We start from the raw sequence: 21,725 nt of genomic DNA, 5'->3' as shown, positions 1-21,725 counted from the left end.
AATTCCCTGCCACAGAGGGCTGTGAAGGCTAATTCAATAAATATTTTCAAGAGAGAATTGGATATATTTCTGAAGGCTAAGGGGATTAAGGGCTACGGATGGCCAGCACATGGCGACTCACTGTTGCCAGCATTCTCATCCAGAAGAGAACAGCTGTCAGTATGCCAGGGGACCTTGATGTGTGGATCCCGAGTGGTAATTCCACCCAAGTTAAGGGAGAGAGTGCTCAATGAGCTTCACGAAGGTCATCTGGGAGGGGTGAAAATGAAAAGCCTTGCTAGGGCTTATGTGTGGTAGCCAGGGATCGATCAGCAAATCGAGGACCTGACAAAAAGCTGCTCAGGATGCCAGAAGGTCCAAAATGCACCACCACATGCCCCTCTACACCCATGGGAGTGGCCCTCATCTCCATGGCAATGGGTGCATATTGATTTTGCTGGTCCATTCATGGACTCAATGTTTTTAATAGCCGTGGATGCACACTCCAAATGGCCTGAGGTGATCAAAATGTCCTCCACCACCACGGAGAAAACTATTGCAGTCCTACGGATCATTTTTGCCAGGAACGGCTTGCCAGAGCAGATTTGCTCTGATAACGGACCACAGTTTGTGTCCGAAGAGTTTTGGAAATTTATGAAAAGGAATGGGGTAAGGCATTACACATCCGCCCCGTATCATCCAGCCACAAATGGATTGGCTGAGAGGTTCGTACAAACCTTTAAAAAAGCAGTAAAGGCCATGTGCGATGACGACATTCCACTGCAGCATAAGGTGGACAATTTCCTGTTAGCCTACAGAAATGCGACACATGCAGTCACCAACCAGGCCCCGGCCATGATGTTCTTTAACCGAAGGTTGAGATCTCGTCTGGATTTGCTCAGACCAAATGTACGAAGAGATGTTGAGAATAAGCAATTCCAGCACACCAATGAGAAGCCGACAAGGAGCTTCAATGTAGGGTAACAGAGAAATGGCAACCAGGAATGATATGCACACGGCAGGGGCCATTAATGTACACAGTGGATGTTGGGGAGAACATTGTGAGATGCCATGTTGACCAGATCCTAGAGTCACAGGAATGAGTCAACCTCATGTCTCGGCCATACGTACCTGGTGAGGAACCCGACGTACAGGTCACATCTACCTCAGAAACAATAGCATTGGAAGCTGATGGTGTGGTGAGCTGCAGGGATCTGGGGTTTCATGCATGTGAATCGGAGTCTGATGAGCAGCCTGTCCGGAAGGCCGACTGTCTTGCTGTCTCCGCGCTCCCTCCTGTTCCTCCTCATCTTCTTCCCCTTCATCCTTATCCTTGTTCTCTTCCTCCTCTCCCTCATCGTCCTCCTGAGGTGGTCCCACAGTTCCTGGTGGCAAGCGCTGTGCCCTCATGATGGCCAAGTTGTGGAGCATGCAGCAGACCAACCCAAAATGGGACACCCGCTCCACCGAATACTGCAGGGCTCCTCCTGAGCAATCAAGGCAGTGGAACTATTGCTTCAGTAGGCCGATGGTCTGCTCGATGATGTTCCTGGTGGCAGCATGGCTGTCATTATATGAGTGCTGGGCACGATTGTTGGGTTTGCAGAGGGGAGTCATGAGCCAGGTAGAGAGCGGATAGCTCTTGTCTCCGACCGGCCACACGCGAGCTTGACGTGGTGGCTGGAAGAGTATGGCGCCGGAGGAAGGCACCGTGGCTGCTGCCAGGATAGCGTGCAATCACATTGCGGATTCGCTGTGTGTGGTTGCACTCCAACTGGACATTAAGTGAGTAGTAGCCTTTGTGGTTATGTATGCATGCATGTTCGTCCTGCTTCTCTCTGGTGATCGGGAAGCCAATGTAATCCATTCTCCTGCTATAGAGAGCCTCAGTAACCTCGCGATGGGCAGCGAACTGTGAGATGTTAGCTATGTATCCTGCTGCAGACGGGAAGGATTCATTGGCGAAGATATTGAGGGCCACTGTCACCTTGACTCTGTGGAAAAGGAATTCCTAGAGTGTATCCGGGATGGTTTCCTGGACCAATATGTCGAGGAACCAACTAGAGATCAGGCCATCTTAGACTGGGTATTATGTAATGAAAAAGATTAATTAGCAATCTTGTTGTGCGAGGCCCCTTGGGGAGGAGCGATCATAATATGATAGAATTCTTCATTAAGATGGAGAGCGAAGTAGTTGATTCAGAGACTTGGGTAATGAATTTAAATAAAGGAAACTACAATGGTATGAGGTGCGAGTTGGCTAGGATGGATTGGGGAATGTTACTTAAAGGGTTGACGTTGAATAGGCAATGGCAAACATTTAAAGATCGCATGGATGAACTACAGAATTTGTTCATCCGTTTGGCATAAAAATAAAACAAAAAAGGTGACTCAACCATGGCTAACAAGGGAAATTAGGGATAGCATAACATCCAAGGAGAGGACATATAAATTGGCCAGAAAAAGCAGCAAACCTGACGATTGGGAGCAGTTTAGGATTCAGCAAAGGAGGACAAAAGGATTAACTAAGAGGGGGAAAATAGAGTATGAGAGTAAGCTTTCAGGGAACATAAAAACTGGCTGTAAAAGCTTCTATAGATATGTGAAGAGAAAAAGATTGGTAAAAGTCAAGCGTAGGTCCCTTGCAGTCAGAAACAGGGGAATTTATAATGGGGAACAAAGACATGGAAGAACAATTAAATACATACTTTGGTTCTGTCTTCACAAAGGAGGACACAAATAAACTCACAGAGATGTCGGGGAACACAGGTTCTAATGAGAGGGAGGAACTGAATGAAATCAGTATTTGTAGGGAAATGGTGTTAGGGAAATTGACGGGATTGAAGGCCAATAAATCCCCAAGGCCTGATAATCTACATCCTAGGGTACTTAAGGAAGTGGCCCTAGAAATAGTCGATGCATTGCTGGTCATCTTCCAAAATTCTATAGACTCTGGAACAGTTCCCATGGATTGGAGGGTAGCTAATGTAACCCCACTATTTAAAAAAGGTGATAGAGAAAAAATGGGGAATTATAGACCAGTAAGCCTGACATCGGTAGTGGGGAAAATGCTAGAGTCCATTATAAAAGATGTAATAGCAGAGCACTTGGAAAACAGCGCCAGGATCGGACAAAGTCAGCATGGATTTACAAAAGGTAAATCATGCTTGACTAATCTACTGGAGTTTTTTGAGGATGTAACTGGTAGAATAGATAAGGGAGAACCAGTAGATGTGGTGTATTTGGACTTTCAGAAGGCTTTCGATAAGGTCCCGCATAAGAGACTAGCATGCAAAGTTAAAGCACATCGGATTGGGGGTAAAGTACTGACTTGGATAGAAAACTGGTTGGCAGACAGGAAGCAAAGAGTTGGAATAAACATGTCTTTTTCCGAGTGGAAGGCAGTGAATAGTGGGGTACCGCAGGGATCGGTGCTAGGACCCCAGTTATCCACAATATATATTAATGATCTAGACAAGGGAACTAGATGTAATATCTCCAAGTTTGCAGATGACACAAAGCTGGGTGGGCGTGTGTGCTGTGAGGAGGATGCCGAGAAACTCCAGTACGATTTGGACAGGTTGGGCGATTGGGCAGATGCATGGCAGATGCAGTATAATGTGGATAAATGCGAGGTTATCCACTTTGGTGGCAAAAACAGGAAGGCAGATTATTATCTGAACAGCAATAGATTGGGAAAAGGGGAAGTGCAACGAGACCTGGGTGTCCTTGTGCACCAGTCGCTGAAGGTAAGCATGCAGGTGCAGCAGACGGTTAAGAAGGCAAATGGTATGCTGGCCTTCATAGCGAGAGGATTCGAGTACAGGAGCAAGGATGTCTTGCTGCAGTTGTACAGGGCCTTGGTGAGACCACACCTTGAGTATTGTGTGCAGTTTTGGTCGCCTTATCTGAGGAAGGATGTTCTTGCCATGGAGGGAGTGCAGCGAACATTCACCAGACTGATACCTGGGATGACAGGAATGACGTATGAAGAGAGATTGCGTCGATTAGGCTTATATTCGCTAGAGTTTAGAAGAATGAGAGGGGATCTCATTGAAACATAAAATTCTAACAGGACCAGACAGACTATATGCAGGAAGGCTGTTCCCGATGGCAGGGGAGTCCAGAACCAGGGGTCACAGTCTAAAGATAAGGGGTAAGCCATTTAGGACTGAGATGAGGAGAAATTTCTTCACCCAGAGAGTGGTGAACCTGTGGAATTCTCTACCACAGAAGACAGTTGAGGCCAATTCATTAAATATATTCAAGAAGGAGTTAGATATATTTATTAAGGCTAAGGGGATCAAGGGATATGGGGAGAAGGCAGGGACAGGGTACTGAATTTGGATGATCAGCCATGATCGCATTGAATGGCGGAGCAGGCTTGAGGGGCCGAATGGCCTACTCCTGCTCCTATCTTCTATGTTTCTTCTATGTTTCTATGTTTTGACTGCCACTGGGATAGTTGTGGACGCCCTGGTCTGTGGCTGAAGGTCTAGTTGCAGGAGGTGGCAGAGTTCTGTGACCACCTACTTGGTGAAGCGAAGCCTCCTAATACACTGTTCCTCGGGCTTCATTTACATCCTGCTATCTGTGGCAGCTGGCTGGCAGCCAGCAGGCAAAGATCGGCCAGCCCAGATGTCACCCGCTGTCACTCAGGTAAATCGCAGGGGGGTTTCAGCAAGGTCTTATGGGCAGGAAGGGAGGGAGCCCGGGCCAGCAGAGGCCCAGAATTTCTTTGTGGGTCCTGCTTCTCCAGGCCTCACAAAGACAAGCTTATAACTTACCTTCTAGGGCCTCTGCTTCTTCGCCGATAGGTTTTACTGAGCAGGGCTGCCCTGCTCAATCAGCAGTTAAAATGCCATTGGGGTCCGATGACATCGCAGGTACCTGATTTGCATGTACTAATGAGGGTCCCACCTGAACCTGTTAAAGTGGCAGCGGGCGGGAATAGAGCAAGAACGGGGTGGTAAATATTCGGAGATAATGTGAACTGCGTGGACGCCCCATTCCATCGGGTGGGGTGAGTTAAAATCACCCCCAAAATATATGTTCCTATTAAATCCATTCACTTATGTTAGCTAGGTATGACAGGAAATAGTCCCTCTGTACAGATTGCACTATCAATGCAGAGATAAATATTACCGACCACTGTTAGAATCAGTAACATTGTATTTTTAGAAGTGGCAACTAAATTGTCTTTGCATGATCTTTGCTAAAGCTTTGTCTAATATTGTCTCCCTTATTCTCCTTGCAGTATTGTGATGACCACATGTTCTACAGTGCTGGCACTTGGCATGATGCCCCTTCTTCTTTATCTGTATTGCAAAGGCCTATCGCTGGAAAATAAAGTCCCATACAGAGAGATTTCCATAACCCTGGTCTTAACGCTCATTCCTTGTGGCATTGGCATTTTCCTCAATCACAAGTATCCAAAGTACTCAAAGACCATAACTAAAGTAAGATACTTGTCAGTATTGCAACATGCTATCACTTCTGTTTATTTTCTGTCAAAAATGTTCATAAATTAAATGAATCCTCATTCTAATGACATCTTTTAATGATAACATGTATTGTATATGTTGTGGCAATCTCCCTCATTGGCCAATTGAATGTTGGCATAGTTAACTGTGGAACTGAATTCCACAGCCTCACAACTCTTTGTGAAGACGTTTCACGTGCCCAATTTCTTCAATCTGTGGCCTCTTGTTCTTGACTCTTCAACTACTGGAAACAGTCTCTTCTATCTAGCCTATGCTATCCTTCTATAATTTTAAACACTTACATTATATCACCCCGAGTTTGTGTTGTTCTAAAAAAAAGACCCAGGGCTAAAAATTCGGGAGCTTTACACCACCCATTACCGACAAAAGCTGGCGAAAACAGGGCGGCCGCCGCTCTTTTGTCAGCTGGTGGTGGGTCCTGCGGCATCCTCCATCTTCCCAGGCCCAGCAGCGCTGCCGGTTAGATGTATCGCCCTGTAAATTAAAATGAGGGAGTGGTGACGTCAGTCAACGTGCAACACTGACTTAACATCACCACAGCAAACTTGGACCTTTGTGCTGAGTTCAGCGCTGGGTCCTAAGCTCACCATGTAAACCCAGCGTGCAGCAGACTGACAGAGGTGCTGTCAGCTCCTCTTAAAGGGACACATACATCTTTCAGGTAAGTTTGCATTTAAGCTTTTGGACTTTTTTTTTATTTTACTGAAGTAGTGGTTTGCTGCAATGGATGTTAAAAAAAATTAAGTGTGCAGGGAATGCTGCTGGATGCTTGCAAGGCCTCGGATGGTAAAGGAAGGCCTCTGAGAAGACTGAAAAAGCTGTAAATGCTCAGCAGGTCAGGCAGCATCCATGGAGAGAGAAACAGAGTTCATGTATCAGGTCAAGATGCTGCCTGACCTGCTGAGTATTTCCATCCTTTTATGCTGTAATTTCAGATTTGCAGCATCTGCTTGCAGAGGGAAGAGGAAGATGCAGAAGAGGAAAAAATGGAAGAAGAGGGGGAAGCAGAAAAGGGGGAAGCAGAAGAGGTGGAAACAGAAGAGGAGGAAGCTGAAGGAAGGATGCAACCCCGACAGCCCCTTTGTGGCCAGGATATCCGGGATGGAATCATCCGCCTGCGGTACCAGTGATCACAACCCCAATTCTCCTTTCAACATTAGTCCCACACCTTACCTTCCCTCGGTTACTGACCATCACAGCATCCTCTTGGTCACAATGCTGAAATAAAAGCCACCATAAACCAAACTTTCCAATCCAACTTTATACATCTATCCATCCAATATGACATCAAAAAATCAACTCATCACCCTTATGCATTTTCTTAGTGACTGTTTTGTGTGTGCCTTTGCCTATCCTCGTGATGTCATGGAGTGCTACCCCAGTGGCTGCAGCATGACTAGTGGGCGACATTGCAAATGGCCTTGCTGTCAACCTTGAGGAGCTGGTGGCTGGGAGTATCAAATCAAGTGACGGTGTTTCTTCTTCTGCTTCTTCTTCTTCACTCTCCTCTTCCTCTTCTTGGTCACCCACTGGCTGGGCAGGCTGCATTTCTTGGGCGTGTGAAATGAGGAAGGCACAAGGATGGAGTTGTGGTGAGGGGAGGGCAGGAAAACAAGAGGTGCATGCCAGAAGGAGGATAACGTATGATGATACCAACATCTTGTATCCTTTCAGCCCTGCCACTGGACAAGGGCTTAGCCATGCCCCTGCCGAGAATGGCCAGCACCGTCTCCTCCAAGGGGGTGAGTTGAGGCTAGGAATGGGAGATGTGCCTCGTGATTGGTACAGATTGTTGGTAGGTGCATGATTGGGCGGGGGGGGGGGCGGGGGGGGGGCGGGAGGGGGAGGGGGAGGGGGCGGGGTCGTGCAGTGTGCAAGGCTAATAGTGCAGTTAGTAGGAGACGGCTTTTGAAGATGCATTCACTGACCTTGACCATTGGTCTGAGGTTATGAAGCTTCTTTGGGCACTCGAGCCAGGTCATGGTGGGGGGGGCGACACTGCTGGCAGTGACGGCCTCGATGATCTGGTACCACATCCTTCTTTCTGGAGGGCCTCCTGGCCCCTGTGGGTAGAGGACCTCTCTTGCAGTGTTGGCCCCCTGTACAAAGCTGGAGTGCTGTGTGCGAGACCCTGGGTGCCCCTTCCCTGGCTTGCTGAGCCATTTGTGTTAGTGCTGAAGCACTTTTCCCATTTTTTGAGCTTCAGAAGTGAATTCAGCTGAAAACTCCTATTCGGGACTTCTTTTTAATTTAATTTTTGTTTAAGCCAGTAAGGGCTGAAAACTGCATTTTTTCACTTCATTTTCATTTTTATTAGTTCTGAAGGCTTTACCCCTTTAATTCATAGCCCTTTTAATTACCCACAATTCCTTGCGAACTCCATAGCCTCACTTCCAGGGGCTGTTGGAAGCTGGAACGCCGCTCGAGGACGGGAACTTCGACTCCCATGCCTACACTAACGCCACCAGGAGGGCATTACACAGTAAGTTAGCACTGGGCTAAAAATCTTTAGCCCCCAGTGCGAATTTTTCTCCAGTCGTGCTTCGCCTATTTTCGGCGGCCATTAACCCAAGATGCCGGTGACACCGGCAACTCTCGTGGCGGCCACGAATATCCCACCCACCACCCCCCCAATTTTTCTTTCTTTGAATTGGTATCTCCGCATACCAGGCGGTATCCTAGTGAATCTGTCTTGTACCCTCTCTGTAGCCTTAATACTGCACACAGTACCCTATCTGAGGTCTTATTAAGGTTTTATATAGGCTCGCCATTACTTCTTAACTTTTGTATTCTGTACCTCTTGAGATAAAACCTAGAATTAGAATACCTCTTTTTACAGCCTATCAACCTGAGGTGCTGCCATTAATGTCCTGTGAATCTGTACGCACAAGCCCCTCTGCTTGTCCACAGCACCAAATCTACTTCCATTCAGAGTAGAATTACTGCTGTTATTTTTTTACCAAAATGCATCAACTCACACTTACTGTCATTGAAATCCACCTGGCACCTTTTAGCCCATTCTCCCAATTTACCAATATCCTCTCGCAGTTTGCTTTGGTCTTCTAAGTAATTAACTATACCTACTAATTTTGGTATCATCTGCAAATATCGAGACCACTCCCTCAAAGCCAATATCCAAATCATGGATATTCACAGTGAACAGAAGGGGTCCTAGAACTGAACCCTGAGGTACAATGCTACCCACTTCCAAACACACTGAAAAACTACTCTTAGCTCTCTGTTTTCTCCCTTCTAACCAATTTTTAATCCAGTTTGCTATTCCTCACCTTATTTCATAACCTTAAACGTCTTTAGTAATCTCCCATGTGGTGTTGGTGAAAAACCTTGTCAAAGGCCTTTCTAAAGTCCATGCACACTACATCCACTGCACTTTTCCCATCTACCATGTCTAATACCTCCGCAAGGAATTCTATGAGGTTTGTCAAGCAGGATTGTCCCTTTTGAAATCTGTGCTGGCTGCTTCTAATTACTTTCTCTTTATATACATATGTGGTAATTTCATCCTTAATTAAAGACTCCAACATTTTCCCTAAGAACATAAGAATTAAGAGCATTCAATAAAATCATGGCTGATCTTCAACCTCAACTCCAGTTTCCCATCCGCTCCCCATATCCCTTGATTCCCCTAGACTCCAAAAATCTGTCTATCTCAGCCTTGATTATATTCTATGATTCAGCATCCACAGCCCTTTGGGGTAGAGAATTCTAAAGATTCACCACTCTCTGAGTGAAGAAATTCCTTCTCATCTCAGTCTTAAATGGCCGACCCCTTATCCTGAGACTATGCCCCCTAGTTCTAGACTCTCCAGCCAGGGGAAACCTCTCAGCATCTACCCTGTCAATCCCCCTCAGAATTTATATGTTTCAATTAGATCACCTCTCATTCTGCTAAACTCCAGAGAGTATAGGCCGAATCTACTTAAGCTCTCCTCATAGGACAACCCTCTCATCCCAGGAATCAATCTAGTGAACCTTAATTGCACTGCCTCCAAGGCAAGTATATCCTTCCTTAGATAAGGAGATAAAAACTGTGCACAGTACTCCAGATGTGGTCTCACCAAGGCCCTGTACAATTGCAGCAAGACTTCCTCATTCTTGTACTCCAACCCCCTTGCAATAAAGGCCAGTATGCCATTTGCCTTCCTAATGACTTGCTGTACCTGCATGCTAACTCTCTGGGCTGGATTTTACCTGCCAAGATGAGTTGGGGGTGGGACTGCTGCCTTCTGGGTTCTAGTCCCGCCCCCAGTGATGTCTGACGCACAGACACTATTTTCCCTTGGTTGGCCTTGTTAAGCCCGCCCTGCGGGCTTGCTGGCCAATTAAGGGAAAGCAAGTGTCAGATGACGTCAGTTGATGACGCTTCATCTGCTGGTTTTCTTAAAGGGACATGAAGCATTTATTTTTGACAGATGATTTGACAGTGTTTGAAAGCATTGAGGTGCTGTCAAACACTGACAATCACTGTACAAAGGTGAGCCCTTTCACCCAGGCTCTCCAATGACTCTCTCCTTAGGATAAAACAGATGACAGCTGCAGGTGAGGGTACAGAAGCGTTCTGTCACTTCTCCCATTGAGGTGAGGCCACACAAACACTTCAAAGCTTGTCACTGACAGAAAAATCTAAACACATTAAAAATGACTTTCCCAACATTTCCTTACCTCTGATACTCACCAGTATCTCATTGCATCCTTCACACCAATTCTACAGCTGTCATCTATACACAAACGTTACAACAGACCCACAGCACACCTCACTTACCTTGGCAGGGTTCTCCAACGTCGGGAAGCCCATAGCAGAAGTCTCAAAATGGGAAAAAGCCTCTTAACTGCCTGTTAACTAGCTGTTAACAGACAATTAAGTGGCTATAATCCTCTTCCCGCCACAAGGAGTCGGGTCCCTGTGCAAATCGGGTACCCGACTCCCAGGAAGATTGGTTGGAGGCAGGTTGGGAGCAGTTTTCCCAGCAGTCCCGCCTCCAAACCCACCTCCTCAGGGCTGGTAAAATCCAGCCCTCTGTGTTTCCTGTATGAGGACACCTAAATCTCTCTGAACACCAACATTTAATAGTTTCTCACCATTTTAAAAATATTCTGTTTTTCTATTTTTCCTACCAAAGTGAATAACCTCACATTTCCCCACATTATACTCCATCTGCCACCTTATTGCCCACTCACGTAACCTGTCTATATCCCTTTGCAAGCTCTTTGTGTCCTCCTCACAGCTTACTTTCCCACCTTGCTTTTTATCATCAGCAAACTTACCACAGATGTAAATTACCTGGCTTAGCTCTGTCTCCCTTTTTGAAAATGGGTATTACATTGGCCATTCTACAATCCTCTGGCATGCATCCACTCCCAATAGAGCCCTTAAATATAATTCCTAGGGCCTCTACAAACTTCTTCCTCAATTCCGACAGAATCCGAGGACGCATCCCATCAGCCCCTGGCACTTTATCTTCCCTGAGATTAACTAATTTATCTAAAATTCCTTGAACGTCAAACAGATTATGATGGGATCACCGTGACTACTATAATTTATCAATCAAGTGCATCAAATTCTTGGATTCAGTAACTGGAGTGAAAACCTTCTTCGCAGACATAGATTTCTCGATGGGCAGGGCTTTAGGAAACATTGTCCCATCTGTGTCCTTCCCCCAAAATCTGATTCTTCCTGTGTTCTAAAGAAAGGGTGAGTACAAAGTCACAGTTAATGTTGAAGGCAAAGCTTAAACCGGACATAATGAGGGTGCGCTGGCCAGAATTCCAGCCACCGGGCACTTTCCCAAAGCTGTGCTTTGTCCAGGCTGGCAGGCAGAAAACTCACCCACTTCCCATGTCTGGAATTTGGACTGGTTTTTACACACAGTAAGATCACAGCAGATCATTCCCCAAATTGCAGTCGATCTTGTCCCCATCGTATTTTAAGTGTTTATCATAGACTTTTCCTTTTGCTTTTATAACATTGATGTCCAGTCCTTTCATGATATACACTTTATCTCAGTCATTAACCATCTGCCGATAATTTATTTGACAGCATACTTCACAAAATAATGAAAGGTTCAGTTGTTCTATTTTGTGGGGAAGAAGTTGGTTGTGTTTATCTGGCCTTTTTTTTTTACTTTTAGGCCTCCACTGTCATCACTTGCTACCGTGCTTTCTGCCTTCCAAAATGTGATGGTCTTTGTACTAAGGAATAGAGCAGCACGAGAGACGGATTCCCTTTTAAATCTTTTGTATCCAGGGTGTGAAAGTCTGGTTTGTGGAATTCATCACAGCCATCCTAAACAATGCTCCTTAATTACCTGTCTGTACACTACCACAGGATGGGACAGGCCGTCCCAGCTTCTTTTCCCTCTAGACAAGATTTTTTTTAAATAACAATGGTCTACAAATTTGACTGTGCAGCGCCCATTTTTTGAGCACGAAATGGCCAACTAAGCCTTCAATACAGTGGGCAGGAAGTGCATGCTCATTAGGAGACAGGAGGCAAAATTGGTGTAGGCACGTAAATTGGCATCCAAGGCCCACGCTTCAAACTGGTGTTAGGCCCTTTGCACATTCAAATCATTGTAAATAATCATATTAATAATAATAGGATCCAGCACTGCCTTCTTTTGAAGATACGCATGAACATTCTGTGCTGACCATTCTCCTGGTCAAAGACATTTCTCTTTATTTTTCTTTCCTCCTACAATGAATATGTGGTAAGGTGTAATGTGTCAATCCCTCTTGTAACAGGGAAGAGCAAGAACCTCAATATTCTAATAACTTTTAATGTTAAGATTTTGAGGGTCTATGATTTTATTACATGCAAAAGTCACCATGAGACATAAGGCTGCTCTCTTGAGAGATGCACTAACCTACAAATTGCTGCTGGCAATATTAGCAGACAAGTACTTAGTGTGTTTGTATCATATTCCTGTCCACTATTTTAAAGGCGGCACTAACCTACTTAAAATAAATGGACTAAAATAGCAGACAGAAGAACTTGTTGAGCTCAATATGTGTTTACCCACTAACATCACCAGCAGCAATTGCCAGGTTAATGTTTCATTCCGGCAAACGGCCCCAGATAGTGACCCACTGCAGAAATGGCATAAGTGGCTTCTGAGAAGTTGCAGAATTCATTTGAGTTAAAATTGGGGACTGATTGTGCCACTACAGCAACTAGAGACACACTGTTGGTGTTTGAGCCTTTGACAGATTGTTTCGTTGAAGGTATTCTGTTATATTAATCTCACATGTTTCTCTTTTAGACTGGCCTGTTTATTCTTCTCATCACAGCAATAATAATTGGCATCTTGTCAGGAATGTCAATTGGGGACACTCTGTGGATACTCTTCTCCCCTCGCCTGCTTGCCACCACAGCACTGATGCCCACTATCGGATATACTTTAGGATATGCCCTCTCCTGTTTATGCAGGTTACCTGAAAGGTAACATGCGTAATTAATTGCAGTACAAATAGTTTTGTCTTAACAATCGGAATAGTTGTCTTTTCTCCCTTATTTTATGCCGCTGTTTTGGATCCGCCAACTGAGGAATAGAAGCTATATTGCATATATTTAAATTATGCACTAATTACAATGGAAGTGCAATCATTGGCTTTGCTACACCTGTCAGGTTGAGATATAGAAGTAACAAACACCTGGTTGTAAAATAGAAGCTAGCTGTACGCCAAGGTGGATGTCTGCATCCAGTAGGAGCTGTCAGCAGTATCGGAGTAGGAGAGCTCGGAGCACATGACAGAGAAAATTCCTGACTCCAAGAAAAGTAGAAACTAATTCTAAAATAAAACACGTTGGCCTAGAAATTGGGTTGGTAGCGCCAGCGCTGAGCACCTAAAGAGACCTAGAATTGGGGCGATGCCCTATGTTGGGGCGGACGCTATGAAGATAGCGACAACTCAGATATTGACTATACATTTAGCGCCTGCGTTAAGTGTTTGCGCGCGCCCGCGAGCGCAAGCAGCTCATGACGTCATTTCAGTGTGCAACGCCTTTTAGGAGCGCCTGAGCGCATATTGGGTGGCGCCCGGAGCCTTAGCGCCCAGCGCTATTAGTGACAGTTCGAGGGAGGGCTAACAGGCCCTTCTCGGAGTAGGGGGGCGCTATTTAAAGGGGACAGCTCTAGTGCAGAATCTTCTGCCACTTGGCCTGCTCATTGCGATCGTTGCTAGAGAGAGTTGGCGAGCTAATGTGGAGCGGAGTTCTGGGAATTTAGCTTTACAGTACTTGGGACCTTCAACCCTGTCCGAAGCACTTGCAGCACTACACCTAAAAGCCTTTTGACCAACTGGCATCGGAATGGGAGCTTGTTTGGAGGGCGACGGCCTCATCGCCCAACACTGTGAAGGGGCAGAGAGATGGCGGGAGAGAGGACCGGGATTGGCCAGAAGGAGGAGGGGCAATGGAGGTCGGCCAATCCGACGGGATGCTGCGAGGGTCTTTAGGCAGCAGGTGACAAGCCTTGACATGTCGGAGGAGCAGTGTTTGGGAAGGCTCCGATTCTGGAGGGACATTGTTACTGATCTGTGCCACCTGCTTGGTCAGGATCTGCAGCCGCGTGAACGCTGCAGAACCTCTCTGTCCATGATCGCTAAACTGACTGATGGCCTCCATTTTTATGCCAACAGATCCTTTCAGTCAGCCATTGGGGACAATGCGACTGTCGCTCAGGCTGCAGTCCACTGTTGCATCTGGCAAGTTACAGATGCCCTTTATAGGCAAAGGCGTCAATTCATTACCTTCTCTCGGACCCTGCACAAGCAGGCGGAGGAGGAGGAGTATGAGGAGGAGGAGCAGGAGGAGGAGGAAGAGCAGGCGGAGGAGGAGGAGGAGGAGGAGGAAGATGGAAGGGCTGCTGAAAGTGGAAGGGCCATACGTCAGAGGCTCATCTGGACTCCTGTCGACACCCCTGTGGCGGAATGATGAGAGTCTTAACTCATGCGCACTTTGGATGTTTGAGGGCCTCTGAATGCCAGCATCACTGAAAGTAGTCACATGCACCATGCCACATTGAAACTTCTGTTTATTGGCACAAAAGTCTTTCATTACAGCTAAACAACATAATGTCAACAGAAATCATAACTTTCAAAATAACTGTGAACTGTTCGGCAAAGCCGCAAAACTCAACAAACCTTCTGCAAATATCACAACAGGTGAGGGTGTCCTTGAATTTGGACAAACAAACGTCTCAGCACCTCCCTCTACAACTGGCCCCTTGAGGGAGAACGACTTCTCTTTCGCGCCCGGCCCCTTCCCTCCCTGCTGCTCCTACGTAATTGGACCCCAGTGGCGGCCTGAAGGCTGGGGGACGCCTGCTCACTGTCTGGAAGCGCAGAAGCCCCTGAGGGACGGCCTGGCCGACCTCTGGCCTTGGAGGGTGTGGACGCAGGATGCTTGATGTGACCATGGCTGGAAGCAGTGTGGCCTGCAGGTGGTGGCAGCTGCAATGCAGGCGTCCCAGCGCTGGCATGTGCAATGGTCTCCTGCCGAGAGAGGACACCTGCACCATGGTCGGACGACACACTGGCTATCTGAGGGGAGCGGCTCGGCTCATCCACCACAATCGCATGCTCCACTGATTCCTGGCCTTGTATGGGACTGGAAGGGCCCGGGGTGATCCTAACTGATGCAGAGAGGGTGGCTACAGTGAGAGATCGCGTTGCGTCAATCTGGCTGTGGAGGAGCCCAGCAAGTGACCGCGTGGCAACAGTGAGGACCTGTGTGCCAGGTGCCAGTGCTTCGGAGAAGGCATGGACAGTTCTTCCCATTGCTTCGGACAAGGCAGGTGCCGACTGCTCCCCTGCCTCGGACAAGCCCTGCACAGACCTTTCCAGGGATTGTCCGAAGCCCTGAACAGTCCTTTCCATAGCCGATGCAAAGCCATGGACAGTCCTCTCCATTGTTGGGCCGAAGCCCTGGATAGTCCTGTCCATTGTTGCCCCGAAGCCCTGGATAGACCTGTCCACTGTTTCCCCGAACACCTGGAGAGTCCTCTCCAATGTTGCCCCAAAGCCCTGGAGAGTCCTCTCCATTGTTGCCCCGAAGTCCAACATACTCCTAGCCAATGAATCTATTGACTCAGGCATCTTCTCCACTGCAGCCATCAGCTCCGTGTGTCTGACCCGAGCCTGTTTGCTCATCTCAGCCAGGCGACGGACCTCATCTGCACTCTGTGCAGCAGTCATCATGACCTGCCTTGCCCTCCGGGGAGACGGTGGTCGAACTTGCCTATCCCCCATGCGTTGCTGCATGCCGCTTGGTCCGGCAACTGGTTCATCCTCCTCAGAGCACCCCCCCCTCCCCTCCAGGGGACTACTATCCCCAGTCTGTAGATGTGTCAGCTCCCCGGATTCTGCAACGGCTGGTCCGGATTCCTCCTGGTCCTCGCCTCCGGTGGCACTCGCACTGGCAGCTTCAGCGCGTTGAGCCCAAGTTGGTGCTGCTTCATCTGAAAGTGGGAGGTGGAAGAGTGGCTTTAGCAAAAGGACAGCTTTGCTGAAAGGCATGCCAGATTGCGGCAAGGCTCTGACATGGCTGCACACTGAGGATGCATGCTGGCGGGGGACCAAGTGGAAGGCAACAGGTGAAAAAGGTGAGAGTCTTACCCTCGCTGTCGGTAATGGGGTCGGCAGATGCAGTGGTCACAGGACCAGACAGACATCCTCCAAGTATCTGGTGCACTCTCTCCTCCAGATCCGTGAGAGTGACCACTTGTGGAGGTCCGCCACCGGTTCGACGCTGCTCCTTTCGAATCATCGCCAGCTTGGACTGCAGGGGAAAGAAGGGGAGGTTCTGTAACATGATGCCTTGAGACCTCATCGCATACCCCCCATGGTGCAAGAGCCCTTACATGATGCCTTGAGACCTCATCGCATGCCCCCCATGGTGCAAGAGCCCTTACATGAGGCCTTGAGACCTCATCGCATGCCCCCCATGGTGCAAGAGCCCTTACATGAGGCCTTGAGACATCTGTCCATGTGTGTGCCCAGAAAGGGCCATGGGTGCATGCTGACAGATGGCCATTGGGGCATCATTGCAGCAGGGTGCCCGAAGTCAGCTGCAGATGGAGGGAAGCACAAGTTCGCTAAACCATCACTCACCCTAACGATCCGTGTGAGGTCGTTGAATTTCTTCCTGCACTGAACAGGGGTCCTGGTCACCATGCTGCTGGAGTTGACCCTCACAGCAACCTCCCTCCAAGATCATCGGTAAGCCTTCTGATTCGGCCTCTTGCCATTATCCAGATACAGGACCTCTCGACGGTGTTCAACTGCAGCCACCAAGTGGTCCAGAGACTCAGTGCTGAAGCGCTCTGCTCTCTGTCTAACCTTCTCCATGCTGAACAAGTTTGTACCGCCAGACAAGAGCGAGCGCCGATTCTGAGGCCTACAGGGCATTGGGTGTTGAAGCTCAGGCTGACTGACCCACCCCTTTAAGAGCCGGCCGGCGCCTGGAGGTCTCGTGCTTTCCTGTAATTGAGATCACCTGAGCTGCGCCCGTCCGCGTCGATATTGAGTAGCGCCTGAACTTTTGCACCTTAAGAGCACCGTGCAACGGCTGAATTAGCACCTCAATCCCCTTTGGGGGCGATGCAACCCAATATCGCGTCAGGCGGCGATAAGTTTCGTCTGGCTATAAACTTTGCGCAGCGCCAGTTCTAACGCCTCAAGCGGGGCTATACCCAATTTCTAGGCTGTTGATTTATATCTGTGTCAGGTGACCCTTGAGGGGAATGACTTGGAAGAAGGAATAGAAAGTTGTATATCCATGTTTGCAGAAGACACTCCGTTAGTATGCATAGTAAGTTGTGTAGATGGGAGCAGAACATTACAAAAGGACATAGACAGACTAAGTGAGTGGACAAAACTATGGCAGATGTCATTCAATGTGAATTCACTTTGGCAGGCCAGACTCTCCTGCAGTCTTTTTAATTGATGTTGCATTACAACTTGCAACTAACAACTAACAAAGTTTTGAGGATGGGAATCCCTTTAGCTGTTCCACTAATGGTGCATAATTAGATGAGAAGATGATTTCATGAGGTGGTGAAATTTTCAGGTTCAATGACACCTCAGGTGGTATGTGTGCACCTGTCAATGCCCAAGAACCCATATTTATTGACTGGACCTGTGCTACCTGTCAGAGGGGGCTCATCTTTGCTGCCTCCACTTTACTGCAGTGGCATTGACCGAACAGTTTACGGAGGGTGCAAGGTGGGAGGTAGAGCGTTGGAATAGTCATGTCTAGAGGTAGCAAAGGCATGGATGAGGGCTTCAGCAGCAGATGAACTGAGGCAAAGGCAGAGACAGGCAATGTTACAGCGGTGGAAGTAGGCGGTTTTGGTGATGGAGAGGGTGTGGAGTCGGAAGCTCAGCTCAGGGTTAAATAGGACGCTGTTGAGATACCGCGGCAAACGTGGGAGTCGAGACCAGAGTTGGTGAAACACAACTGCTTTAATCAACCTCATGGCAAAGAGAAACTGGAAAAGCCCGCGCAACCACTTAAATACTCCCCAGACAGGAAGTGCTCCCGGCAGCCTGTCCCTGCGGGAAACAAGTTGCTGGAGGAAAGGGCCCCCGGCTGGGGGCATCTGCTTAAACTGTCCATGCCGCCGTGAGCGGATTATGTCCAGTGGTGGCGTGTCGCCACAGAGCTCCCCCCAGAATCCGCTTAGGAGGAGTGGACGAGTCGTGATGGTGGTCTAATGGTTCTGCCGGAGCGGCTCTGAGTGGTCGCCGGTCTAGTTGGAGGGGCCGGGCGGTTTGCCGCCGGCTGTGCTGGCTTGCTGGCGGGACGGCCTCTAGTTGGAGGTCGGGCCACGGGGACCTGTTCCCCTGGTTCTGTGTGTGCTGGTTTGAGCCGGTCGATGGAGACTGTGTCGACCCTGTCGCCGAGTCGCAGCTTGAAGACCTTGTCCCTGGTTTGTAGTACCTCGTACGGTCCATCGTACGGGGGTCGCAGGGGTCTGCGGTGCGCGTCGTGTCGCACGAAAATGAAGCGTGACTGCTGTAAGTTTGGCGGGACGTGAGGTGCGAGTTCGCCGTGTCGGTTGACCGGAAGTGGGGCGAACTGTTGAGCGGAAGAGAAAGAGTTGAGCCGCTGCTGTTCGGCCGACCAAGGCGTGGTAGCCTCCGGGAGGAATTCGCCTGGTACGCGCAGTGGTTGTCCGTAGACTAACTCCGCTGCCGAGGACTGGAGGTCTTCCTTGACCGCGGTGCGTAGGCCTAGTAGCACCCACGGTAGGCGGTCAGTCCAGGTACTGTCCTGCAAGCCGGCGCGGAGTGAGGCCTTGAGTGACCTGTGGAAGCGTTCACACAGCCCATTGGCCTGCGGGTGGTACGCCGTGGTTCGGTGGAGCGTCACCCCGAGGTTGCGTGCTGTGGCCGTCCAGAGTTCAGAGGTGAACTGGGCGCCTCTGTCGGAGGTTATGTCGGCTGGTACGCCGGACCTTGCGACCCAGGTGTTAACGAACGCCCTGGCGATGTCGGCTGTGGTGGTGGAGGTCAGCGGCACTGCCTCAGGTCAGCGTGTGTAGCGGTCGACCATCGTGAGGAGATAAGTTTGGCCTTGCGATGGCGGCAGAGGACCGAAGATGTCGACGTGTACGTGGTCGAAGCGGCGGCTGGGTACCTCGAAGTCTCCCAGGGGTGCTTTTGTGTGCAGCTGTACCTTAGCCCGTTGGCAGGCGAGGCAGGAGGTGGCCCAAGTCCAAACATCTTTGCTGAGGCTGCGCCAGACGAAGCGCTGGGAGAGGAGTTTGATGGATGCGCGGGAACCCAGATGGGAGAGCCCGTGTAGCGCGTCGAAGATGCGGCGGCGCCAGGTTGCAGGGACGACCGGCCTGGGTTGGCCGAGTGAGACGGCGCAAGTGACTGCCGTGGCTTCGGGCCCGTGCGCGACCTTGGCTAGGCGTAGCCCTGGCAGGCTGGTAGCCACCGAGAGGAGGTCTGGGTCCATGAGCTGGGCCGCTGCTAGTTGCGCGTAATCAACCGCGAGGTGATTCGCGCAGATGGCGGGATGGGAAAGGCAGTCGGTGACAACGTTGTCTCTACCGGAGGCGTGCTGGATGTCCGTAGTAAACTCGGACACGGCCGCGAGCTGGCGTTGCTGCCTAGCGGACCAGGGTTTGGTGTGCTTGGCCATCGCGTATGTGAGCGGCTTGTGGTCCACGTACGCGGTGAAGGGGCGGCCCTCCAGGAGGAACCTGAAATGGCGGACCGACAGGTGGAGCGCGAGGAGCTCGCGGTCGAAAGTAGAGTATTTGACCTCCGGGGGGCGCAGTTGGCGGCTGTAGAAGGCAAGTGGCTGCCACGCGCCATTGACCCACTGCTCGAACACGGCTCCGACCGCATGGTCGGAGGCGTCGGTGGTGAGCGCGACCCGGGCATCGGCCCTCGGGTGCGCGAGCAGGATGGCGTCGGCGAGCGCGTTTTTGGTGGCGTCGAAGGCGGCTGACGTGTCAGTGGTCCAGGCTACGGCCATCTTGCCGGATTTACCTCGGAGGGAGTCGTATAGGGGCTTCATGAGGGCTGCAGCTCTGGGAATGAACCTGTTGTAGAAGTTCACCATCCCGAGGAACTCCTGGAGGCCCTTGATGGTTTTGGGGCGGGGGAATTGCTGGACGGCCTGCACCTTGTTGGGCAGGGGGACGGCCCCAGCAGGGGTGATGTGGTGACCGAGAAAATCGATCTCGGCTAGGCCGAATTGGCACTTCGCTGGGCTGAGGATGAGCTCGTGTTGGGCTAGGCGCCCGAACAGGATGCGAATGTGTTTGAGGTGTTCCTGTTGGGAGGAGCTGGCCACGAGAATGTCGTCTAGATAGACGAATAGGAAATTCAGGTCCCAGAGGACTGAGTCCATAAGGCGCTGGAAAGCCTGGGCTGCATTCTTGAGGCCGAAGGGCATCCTCAGGAACTCGAACAGGCCGAATGGGGTGATGATGGCCATTTTGGGGATGTCCGCGGGGTGTACGGGGACTTGGTGGTACACCAGGTCGACCTTGGAAAAGACGGTTCGTCCGGCCAGTCGGGCCGAGAAGTCCTGGATGTGCGGCACCGGGTATCGGTCGGGGGTGGTGGCATCGTTGAGGTGGCGGTAGTCCCCGCAGGGGCGCCAGCCTCCGCCGGGCTTGGGGGCGATGTGGAGGGGCGAGGCCCAAGGGCTGCTGGAGCGGCGGATGATGCCGAGTTGCTCCATGGTGGTGAACTCGGCCCGCGCGATTTCCAGCTTGGCCGGGTTGAGTCTGCGGGCGTGGGCAGAAACCGGGGGGCCGGTGGTGGGGATATAGTGCTCCACACCGTGTTTGGCGGCTTTGGCCGAAAAGGTCGGGTTATTGAGGGCGGGAAACTCGGCTAGAAATGCCGAGTAGTCGTCCGTGGCTCTGGCGAGGCAGTAGGTCGTCAGGCCGGCCGAACGGGCCGGGGTGAATGCGCCAGGGATGGGGTCCATAGTATTGATGTCGATGAGGCGGTGCCTCGGAATGTCGACAAGGAGGCCGTGGGCGCGTAGGAAGTTGGCGCCGATGAGTGGGCAGAGGACCCTGGCTGTGAGGAACTCCCAGCGCTGGCAGCGGCCTGCGAGGTCGAGCGTGACCATGCGGGTGCCGTATGTGCGGATGTCAGAGCCATTGGCTGCGGCCAGCGTGATACCCCGTGCGCCGTGTTGGATTTTGAGGGCGGAGGCGGGGGTGATGCTGTGCTGGGCCCCTGTGTCACACAGAAATCGGCGGTTGGTGCTGTCGTCGGTGACGTACAGTAGAGGCCCCTTTTGCCCCGCGGCCATCGTGGGGGCCGGTGCGGGGGGGGGGTTGAAAGTGCACGGTGGCGTGCAGCATTGGGCCCTAGTGCCAAAACGGGTGTGGTAGTAGCAGTGACCCGGAGTGGAAGGGCGATCGGGCCTAGTGGGCCGGGGAGACCACGTGGTCGTTGCCGTGAGGTTGGGCGCGATGTCGCGGGCGGTCTGCGCAGAGAGCAGCCGGTCGGCCTTTGCGGCTATCTCATTCAGGTCCGTGGAGCCAGACTCCACAATGAGCGGGCGGATGCTGGCAGGGAGCTGCCGAATGAAAAGCGTGCGAAAGAGGGCGCCGGGGTTTTTGTCGTCCGAGAGGGACAGCATGTGGGAAAGCAGATCCGACGGTGAAGTGTCACCAAGGCCGGGGAGGTCGAGGAGTTGGCAGTTGCGCTGGTAAGAGGACTCTTGAAATTTTTTAAGGA

At 50.4% G+C, this 21,725-nt stretch overlaps 1 protein-coding gene across 2 annotated transcripts in view; it reads left to right on the top strand.

Annotated features, from left to right (window-relative positions):
* Positions 1-21,725, top strand: part of slc10a1 (solute carrier family 10 member 1) — a 71,726-nt gene that overhangs the window by 22,614 nt on the left and 27,387 nt on the right. For both annotated transcript variants that reach the window (XR_015080304.1, XM_086003598.1), the window contains exons 2-3: positions 5,237-5,438; positions 12,764-12,942. Coding sequence is in view for 1 of the 2 variants with exons in the window: in XM_086003598.1 (XP_085859724.1) it covers positions 5,237-5,438; positions 12,764-12,942 (381 nt within the window). In the remaining variant the exon portion in view is untranslated. The remainder of the gene's footprint in view (positions 1-5,236; positions 5,439-12,763; positions 12,943-21,725) is intronic.

This window comes from Somniosus microcephalus, chromosome 12 (genome assembly GCF_052327205.1).
Source record: "Somniosus microcephalus isolate GS21.2 chromosome 12, FLI_Smic_1.0, whole genome shotgun sequence".
Classification (NCBI taxonomy): domain Eukaryota; kingdom Metazoa; phylum Chordata; class Chondrichthyes; order Squaliformes; family Somniosidae; genus Somniosus; species Somniosus microcephalus.
The sequence above is the reverse complement of the archived record's forward strand: the minus strand, read 5'-3'. Positions and strand labels throughout refer to the sequence as shown.